General features: G+C 47.6%; 1 protein-coding gene across 1 annotated transcript; it reads left to right on the forward strand.

Moving 5' to 3' along the window:
* Nucleotides 1–739: 739 nt before the first annotated feature.
* Nucleotides 740–7,477, forward strand: AWAT1 (acyl-CoA wax alcohol acyltransferase 1). Its single transcript, XM_003943070.3, has 7 exons — nt 740–894; nt 1,840–1,947; nt 2,179–2,249; nt 3,447–3,651; nt 4,996–5,167; nt 6,553–6,752; nt 6,953–7,477. Exons 1-7 carry the CDS (start codon nt 819–821, stop codon nt 7,105–7,107), a joined length of 987 nt encoding a protein of 328 aa, XP_003943119.1. The 5' UTR covers nt 740–818; the 3' UTR covers nt 7,108–7,477.
* Nucleotides 7,478–9,429: the final 1,952 nt, after the last annotated feature.

Here is a 9,429-nt window from a genome sequence, read left to right on the forward strand (position 1 = left end):
GCTTGGAAGATTGGCTTACTCCAAAGAAAAACAGTCCTAACTAAGTCAATGGCATGGGGGAAGAAAAGGAGGTAAGGAAGAGAGATTGTTCTGTATTAAAATAAAATTAAGATCTTGACAAAGGGATCAAATACAAATCACTAAAGTCTTTGAATCCAGCTATCAATTTGCAAGAAATACAGAGGAATATGCTGAAGCACCCTAAGTAAGTATGAGATAAGCAAAATCCAAATTGTGGAAAATTCTACAGGTCAAATGCTGTGGGTTCTTCAACAACTAAATCATAAGGAAAGGAAAGAGATGGAGGGGGAACTGACTTAAACTCTTCAAAAGCACCAAAGTCATGGAAGTCAAGGAAAGACGGAGAAACTAACCCAATCTGAGTAAGGCCAAATTCCAGGTGCTCCCCACACCGCAAATCCCTAGAACTCCCTTCCCACCAGTCATCTCCCTAAGGTCACACAAAATCCCTATCATTTCTGAGTAGCCTGTGAGGGGTGTTTTCCCTTCTCTGGGTTCCTGTGTCACTCTGACTGCATGACAGTCATTCTCATCTTTCTCCATCCTGATGTCCCAATAATCCTAGGAAAGAGAGTCAAAGTGCAAATGGGCTGGACTAGACCTGATGGGGCAGTCCCTGTGCTTCAGAGCCTACCCCTGCCGTGGGTGGGGGGCGGGGAAGGACAGGAGGGAAGAGGGCAGGTGCAAACTCCTCAGAGTCATATGCATTCCTTATTGAGTGAACTTCCAGAGGCTGGTGGCACCTTTGGTTGGAACACTGTTCTGAGATCTTTGCCTCCCTCAGGCTCCTGAGCATCATGCCTCATTCCAAGCAGCCTAGTCACTTCCAGAGTCTGATGCTTCTGCAGTGGCCTTTGAGCTACCTTGCTATCTGTGAGTATTGACCCAAGAGTGCATAGCAAGAAGCCAGAGTCAGAAGCCAGGGCCAGATCTAGGGTGACTTTTATGGCCACGTGAAGTCTCATCTCAAGCCTTTCCATCATCTAAGATTGTACTAGAGAGTAAAACCAAGGAGTCTCAAGTTCCATGAGTGCCCTGGAGAAGAATGAGATAGCGCCCCAGGAAACAGTGAGAATAGGTAGGGGCGGCGGTGGGGTGGTAGTGTATGGAACAGGGTCATGATGGATATGAGTAGATCTAGTTAATTTCAGCCGCTTCCTAATCCTTACTATCTAGAGAGGAAAAATGAGGCCCAGGGAATGCTCCTTATCATCATGGGGAATAGGACAGAGGAAACATTAGCTTCCCAGACTTAAAGAAGTATAGCCTGTGTTTGAACCATACAGTTGTCATTCTGGGGGTGGTAGCATGGGGGAAGACAGTGTCACTGGAAAGAATGGTGAATGGGCAAGAGGACAAGCATAGTGAATAGGAAACATTAGAAGGATGCAAATGCTGGGTAGGCAGTGTATAGGAAGATATGGATACTATAGGAGTGACGGAGAGTGGGCTTGTGGCTTAACGAGGGATAATGGATAGGGATGGAGACAGGAGACAAAAGGAAAAAGATGGTGACCAAATGGGGGCAAGAGGAATAAAAGCTGGTGGGAAATAGAGAACAGAAGTACAGAGATACAGGCTATACAGGGAAGCAGGTGGACAGGGATGACAGGTAGGCAGAGAAATAGGGCTTGTGTATGGTAGATGATAGAGGAAAAGTTTGAAGAACAAGTAGACATGGATGATGGATGAACAGGATCTGGCTTGTGTTGAGGGCCAGGACCAGAGGCTTAGGTAATGTGGAGGGCTGGTAATGGGGCTGCGCATGGTCAAGTTCTGCTGGCAGCACAAATTTGGTCTAACTCGGTCCCTTATCAGTTTGGATCTTGCAGCCATTGTTCATCTACCTGCTGTTTACATCCTTGTGGCCACTACCAGCGCTTTACTTTGCCTGGCTGTTCCTGGACTGGAAGACCCCAGAGCGAGGTAAGACTCATAGACCTAGAAAGAAGAATGTTCCATCATAACCTGCAGCCAGGGAGTTCCACTCGCCATACCACAGGCCCCTCATCCAAGTTCTCAGAGCCACAGGAGCTGAGCCAGACAGGACCATCCTAGGGTCTCCTCTAGCAGAGCCGTGGAAGGAAAGCCCTGGGTCCATGGAACATATAAGGTGGCATACGCTGACATCAGTCCCTACTGCTTCTTTTGTCTCAGGTGGCAGGCGTTCAGCCTGGGTAAGGAACTGGTGTGTCTGGACCCACATCAGGGATTATTTCCCTATTACAGTAAGTATCTCTTCTCCAGTGTCCTCACAGTTCCCAAAATACTGGGTAGGCATTTATGCCACATGACTAGAGTTGTCCATAAGAAAGATAAGTATCTCAAAGAAGTCTCAGTCTACGCTAGATATACTTCAACATTCAACATTTCTACTGAGTACTCTATCTCTGCTAGGAAACTTTGGGTGCCCTTGGCATCACCTGCCAGCTGATACAGGCAGAAGGCAAGCACAGTTCAGATCAGTTTAATAAGCACGGATTGAGGCCGGGCGCGGTGGCTCAAGCCTGTAATCCCAGCACTTTGGGAGGCCGAGGCGGGTGGATCACAAGGTCGAAAGATCGAGACCAACCTGGTCAACAGGGTGAAACCCCGTCTCTACTAAAAATACAAAAAATTAGCTGGGCTTGGTGGTGCGTGCCTGTAATCCCAGCTACTCAGGAGGCTGAGGCAGGAGAATTGCCTGAACCCAGGAGGCGGAGGTTGCGGTGAGCCGAGATCGCGCCATTGCACTCCAGCCTGGGTAACAAGAGTGAAACTCCGTCTCAAAAAAAAATAAATAAATAAGCACGGATTGAAAGTCTATCCCGAACCATGTTAGGAGTACAGAGAAGCGAAGAGGATCCAATTCTCTGCCATCGAGGAGCTCACATCTAATGGGGAGGACAGACAAGTACATCACTTGTTTGGCCCAAGGTACAGAAGTAGTTCGGATGGGGGATAAGGAAAGGCTTCACAGATATGGTGACATCTAAGCAGGGTTTTCCAAGTTCAATACAAGTTCCTTAGGCAAGCACTGGAAGGGGACTCGGGGGAAACAATGCCAGGAAGAGGTTCCAGAAACCTCTTGAGGTACTGCTATGCTGATCCTCAAGGCGCTCTCTGGAGTATACAACAAACACTACCTCAATTTTTAGAGCCAAGCTTCCTGATCTTTTTCACCAAAGTGCTCATAGAAAATGATAACCTGCACAAAGCACACTGACATAGATGGCTGAGGCCTGGCAGTTCTACCTGTTCCAGATCCTACCCTGTTGTCCAGTGGCCAAGGAGACCAGTGTATCAGCCCTCCTGAAACCTATTCATGGTCTATTTGTTGGAAAGCTCTGCTTTAGAGAGCACCCTGATTCCTGAAGTGTCACCACCCTTGTTTCTGTCACGTAATCTCATTCCACCACCTCTGGCATTTCTCTCCATGACTGCAGATCCTGAAGACAAAGGACCTGTCACCTGAGCACAACTACCTCATGGGGGTTCACCCCCACGGCCTTCTGACCTTTGGCGCCTTCTGCAACTTCTGCACTGAGGCCACGGGCTTCTCGAAGACCTTCCCAGGCATCACTCCTCACTTGGCCACACTGTCCTGGTTCTTCAAGATCCCCCTTGTTAGGGAGTACCTCATGGCCAAAGGTGCTTCTGACCATACTTACTGGAGCTTCTGGTTCATTTTTCTGTTTGGAAATGTACCCTTTTAAATTCCATCCCCTCTTCCCCACCCCCCACTCCCATATCATTATAGCATAGTAGTCAAAAGCATACGTTCTAGAGCTAAGCTGCCTGGGTTTGAATCTCAGCTCTGCCCCTTGTATGGTCTTGAGCAAACTAGCCTCAATTTCCTCATCCATAAAGTGGTACAGATGAAAATAGACTGCCGGGTGCGGTGGCTCAAGCCTGTAATCCCAGCACTTTGGGAGGCCGAGGCAGGTGGATCACGAGGTCAAGAGATCGAGACCATCCTGATCAACATGGTGAAACCCCGTCTCTACTAAAAATACAAAAAATTAGCTGGGCATGGTGGCATGTGCCTGTAATCCCAGCTACTCAGGAGGCTGAGGCAGGAGAATTGCCTGAACCCAGGAGGTGGAGGTTGCGGTGAGCCGAGATCGTGCCATTGCACTCCAGCCTGGGTAACAAGAGCAAAACTCCATCTCAAAAAAAAAAACCCAAAAAACAAAAAAAAAAAAAAACAGATGAAAATAGACTGCAAATCAACCAGAAGTTGGGCAAACAAAAAAAAAAAAAAGAAAAAAGAAAAAAGTCTGACCTTAGTTGTGGGATGACGACTAAGTGAGATAATGCAAGTAAAGAATTCAACACTGGCCAGGCCTAGTGGCACACTCCTGTAATCCCAGCACTTTGGGAGGTTGAGACGGTGGATCACCTGAGATCAGAAGTTTGAGACCATCCTGGCCAACATGGTGAAATCCCATCTCTACTAAAAATACAAAAATGAGCCCAGCATAGTGGTAGGTGCCTGTACTCAGGAGGCTGAGGCAGGAGAATCATTTGAACCCAGGAGGTGGAGGTTGCAGTGAGCTGAGATCATGCCATTGCAGTCCAGCCTGGGTGACAGGGTGAAACTCTGTCTCAAAAAAAAAAAAAAAAAAAAAAGAGAATTCAACACAATGCCTGCCTGCCACAGAGTATATGCTCAACAAATAATAGCTGTTGCTCTTACTAAGGGAAAAAAAAAAAGGGTAAAATTATACATGGGATTCAGAAAGTCCTTCTGGCTATCCCACTGAAAACCTTCCTACCAGTTTTGACTCAGTGCCTCCTGCAAAGTGGAGATATTGCCCCAGTGTGAGCTATTCTATTTGTCCACAGCCTTTTCTTCTCCACACTCTTTAGTCCCATCTCATCGATCCTCTCCTCCTAGGAGCTATGGGAACAAGCCAGTGGAGAGCAGAGAAGAGTGTTTCCTCTTAACAATTTTCTCCTCTCCTGATCATTTTGCTCCTTGATTCTCTTTAGGTGTGTGCTCCGTGAGCCAACCAGCCATCGACTATCTGCTGAGTCATGGCACTGGCAACCTCGTAGGCATTGTAGTGGGAGGTGTGGGTGAGGCCCTGCAAAGTGTGCCCAACACCACCACCCTCATCCTCCAGAAGCGCAAGGGGTTCGTGCGCACAGCCCTCCAGCATGGGTAGGTATTCTCCCCAGACGGGAAGCGCATGGTGTTCTCTGAGCTGCATGGCCTTGTATGTGATGCCAGGATGAAGCAGATGCAAATTTTGCCCTCAAGGAACATACTATTAAGAAAGAATTTTCAAAAGGTACAGGTCATTCAGTCCTTCTCAGCTAGCTAGACTAGTTTCCAAGAGGCCAGACCATAAACCCAGGTTCAGTATCAAGGGGGATTGGGTTAAGGCTGCCCTAACATATAGATGATGCCCACATTATCTCTATCAATACCGATACCTACACCTGTCTGCTAATGGTAAGTGCAAGAGGCAATACAGTATAAATTGTGTGTGTGCAGGAATGGAAGTCAGGAGGCTGATCTAAAATCCTGGCTCTGTGACTGTGCACTCTGGGACAGGCTCCTTAACCATTCGGAGCCTTGGAGTTTTTCCGTCTTAATGACGTGGCTAAAAATTGTACCTACTCCAAATGGTGACTGTGGGCTTCAAATGAATTCATCCCCACAAAACTCTGTGTCCCCAGCACACTGTAAGAGATCAATAAATGTGAGTCATTGTGACTTAGGGGTCCAAGCTTGGAGCTGTAGAGTGCCCCAATGGGTCAGCAGGCCAGCTCTCTGAGCACAGGGACAATTGTCCTATTGCAGACTTAGAGAAGAGGGGAAGATTTCTTCCAAGTACCTTATCTGAAGGGCCTGTTCACCAGCTGGAAGAATCATATAGGGAAGAGAGCTCTGTCACTCACTGACGGCCTGAATGACCGGCCCTTTCTGCACCTGTGTGTGTCCTCCACGGCCTTTGCTGTGAGGAACCAGTCACATGTCAAAGTGCTGAGAGATTGTTATTAGCAAGTCCCAAAGATTTGTATAAGAGAGATTTACTCTTCTCTCCTTCAAGGAATTAGCCTGATTGTCTACCCAGGGCACTGTTAAGGGTGGATTCTTATGGTCTATGGAAGGGAAACAACTTTTCTCTGCTCTATGTATTGCCCCCTTGAGTGAGGGACATATCACATAAAGTATGGGCATCTATGCAAAATTACTGTGCGTTCTGCTAATAGAAACTCACACATTCCCCTCCTTGACATCTCCTGGAAACTTTTCACGATATGGGTCTCTCTGGGGATCTCTATTTAACTTCTCTTGCTTCTCTGACCCCCCATATCTTGCCATTGTAATCCTGGCCTAGAGACAGCTCGCTCACTGGCCTTGAAACTTTCATGAGAAGAGACATTAAACAGGGGAACCCTGTTTAGTGAAAGAAAAAATGCTTTATGTCATCAGGGTTTCATCAAAATAGATGAGGGCCTGGCAAGCAAACAAATGTTCTTCCAGGGTGGGTGTCACCCTAGCCTGTGTTTAGAAAATAAATTGGAGTTTTCCTACAGGGCTCATCTGGTCCCCACCTTCACTTTTGGGGAAACTGAGGTATATGATCAGGTGCTATTCCATAAGGACAGCAGGATGTACAAGTTCCAGAGCTGCTTCCGCCGTATCTTTGGTTTCTACTTTTGTGTCTTCTATGGAAAGGGCTTCCGGCCAGGCTCCACTGGGCTTCTGCCATACTCCCAGCCTATTGTCACTGTGGGTGAGTGCCACTCTCAGCCCCAACCCACCTCAGGTTTCTCAACCTCAACCTCAGCCCAGCCCCATTGAAGAGGAGGGCAGCAGAGGGGAAGGTGGGAGCTGATCTGGGATGTGAGAGTCAGGCCCAAGGTAGGAGAGGGAAGTTAAAGGAAAAGGAGGTTCTAACACTTTACCCTTCTCTTTTTCCATGTCTCTTGGCAGTTGGGGAGCCTCTGCCACTGCCCCAAATTGAAAAGCCAAGCCAGGAGATGGTGGACAAATACCATGCACTTTATATTGACGCTCTGCACAAACTGTTTGACCGGCATAAGACCCGCTACGGCTGCCCAGAGACCCAAAAGCTAGTTTTCCTGTGAACAAAAGGACTGCATGCCCAGGAGCACAGGAGTGCCTGCCTTGGAGAAGGGACTCGCCTGTCACTAACTAAAGAGAGGCAGGAGACGAGGGAGTTATGTGTGGTAGGGGAGGGCATGAGGAATTCCTTCTTTGCCTTCTTGCCACAGGGCCCTTGTGGGAGTTCCTGAAGAGCTGCACTCAGTAGTCATTCCTCAAAGGAGGGCATCCTAACACCCCTCATGCTGGGGCCTGATGCCTGGTCATCACTGGAGTCCTCTGGGACACATTAGCAGTCACTGCATGTTCCCCCAGCCCCTGAGCAACTATCTACTTTCTGTCTCTGTGGATTTGCTAGTTCTGAACATTTTATATAAATGGAAAAATACAATATGTGATCCTCTGTGGCTGGCTTCTTCGCATAACGTTCCCAAGGTTCAGCCACGCTGTAGCATGTATCAGTGTTTCATTCCTTCTTATGGCTGGACAACACCCCAGTGCGTATAGGTATGCCACACTTGTTTATCCATTCCCCACTTGATGGACATTTGGGTCATTTCCACTTTTTAGCTGTTATGAATAGCACTGCTCTAAACACTCGGGTATGTACAAGTTTTTGTGTCGTCATCTGCCATCCCCAGATATAAAGTTTTATCTTATGCCCACAGCACTGACAAGCATCCCTTCAGGATAAAAGGTACTTGGGATCATTTTTTAGTTGGCATAGGCATTTCCCATAAGTCACCTTGTCATAATGATCCTGACTTCATAGTCCCAAGGTACTTGCAACCATCCTCATAGCCTCCTGTGGGGAATACACTTAATATCTATGTTTTAAAGACTTACTAAATCTTGTTTAAAAGTTTTTCTTGCCGGGCGCGGTGGCTCAAGCCTGTAATCCCAGCACTTTGGGAGGCCGAGGCGGGTGGATCACGAGGTCGAGAGATCAAGACCATCCTGGTCAACATGGTGAAACCCCGTCTCTACTAAAGGTGCAAAAAATTAGCTGGGCATGGTGGCACGTGCCTGTAATCCCAGCTACTCAGGAGGCTGAGGCAGGAGAATTGCCTGAGCCCAGGAGGCGGAGGTTGCGGTGAGCCGAGATTGTGCCATTGCACTCCAGCCTGGGTAACAAGGGCGAAACTCCGTCTCAAAAAAAAAAAAAAAGTTTTTCTTGCCAGGTACAGTGGCTCACACCTGTAATCCCAGCACTTTAGGAGGCCAAGGCAGGTAGACTGCTTGAGGTCAGGAGTTCAAGACCAGCCTGACCCCGTATCTACTGAAAATACAAAAATCAGCCGGGCGTGGTGGCACACACCTGTAGTCCCAGCTACTCAGGAGGCTGAGGCAGGAGAATCGCTGAAACCCAGGAAACGGAGGTTGCAGTGAGCTGAGATCATGCCACTGCACTCCAGCCTGGGAGACAGAGTCAGACCCTATCTCAAAATAAAGAAATAAATAAATAAAGTTGAGCATGGTGGCTCACGCCTGTAATCCCAGCATTTTGGGAGGCCAAGGTGGGTGGATCATGAGATCAGGAGTTCAAGATCAGCCTGGTCAATATGGTGAAACCCCATCTTTACTAAAAATAGAAAAAAAAAATTAGCTGGGCATGGTGGCACATACCTATAGTTCCAGCTGCTTGGGAAGCTGAGGCAGGAGAATCATTTGAACCTGGGAGGCAGACATTGAAGTAAGCTGAGATCCTGCCACTGCACTCCAGCCTGGGCGACAGAGCGAGACTCTGTCTCAAAATAAATAAATAACAAATAAAAGTTTTTCCTAAAACTGTATTCTGAAAATCTTAAAAGAGTAAATAAAAACACAGATGTCTCTTCCTTCACGAGGCAGCCAACAAGAGACACTTAAAAACACGACAAATGACCAAAAGTTAAAAGACCATTTAGACCACTAGCCTTTTTCCCTTTGCTTAACATTTTTTTTTTTTTTTTTTTTTTTTTTTTGAGACGGAGTTTCGCTCTTGTTACCCAGGCTGGAGTGCAATGGCACAATCTCGGCTCACCACAACCTCCGCCTCCTGGGTTCAGGCAATTCTCCTGCCTCAGCCTTCTGAGTAGCTGGGATTACAGGCATGCGCCACGATGCCCAGCTAATTTTTTTTGTAATTTTAGTAGAGACGGGGTTTCACCATGTTGACCAGGATGGTCTCGATCTCTCGACCTCGTGATCCACCCGCCTCGGCCTCCCAAAGTGCTGGGATTACAAGCTTGAGCCACCGCGCCCGGCCTTGCTTAACCTTTAAATGTTGGGTCTTGGTGGGGTCCCAACCTCCTCTCACTTTCTACTGTTTCAGGTCTGAGACATTTATTTCTAACCCAGATTTT

The sequence above is a fragment of the Saimiri boliviensis genome, chromosome X (genome assembly GCF_048565385.1).
Source record: "Saimiri boliviensis isolate mSaiBol1 chromosome X, mSaiBol1.pri, whole genome shotgun sequence".
Lineage (NCBI taxonomy): Eukaryota > Metazoa > Chordata > Mammalia > Primates > Cebidae > Saimiri > Saimiri boliviensis.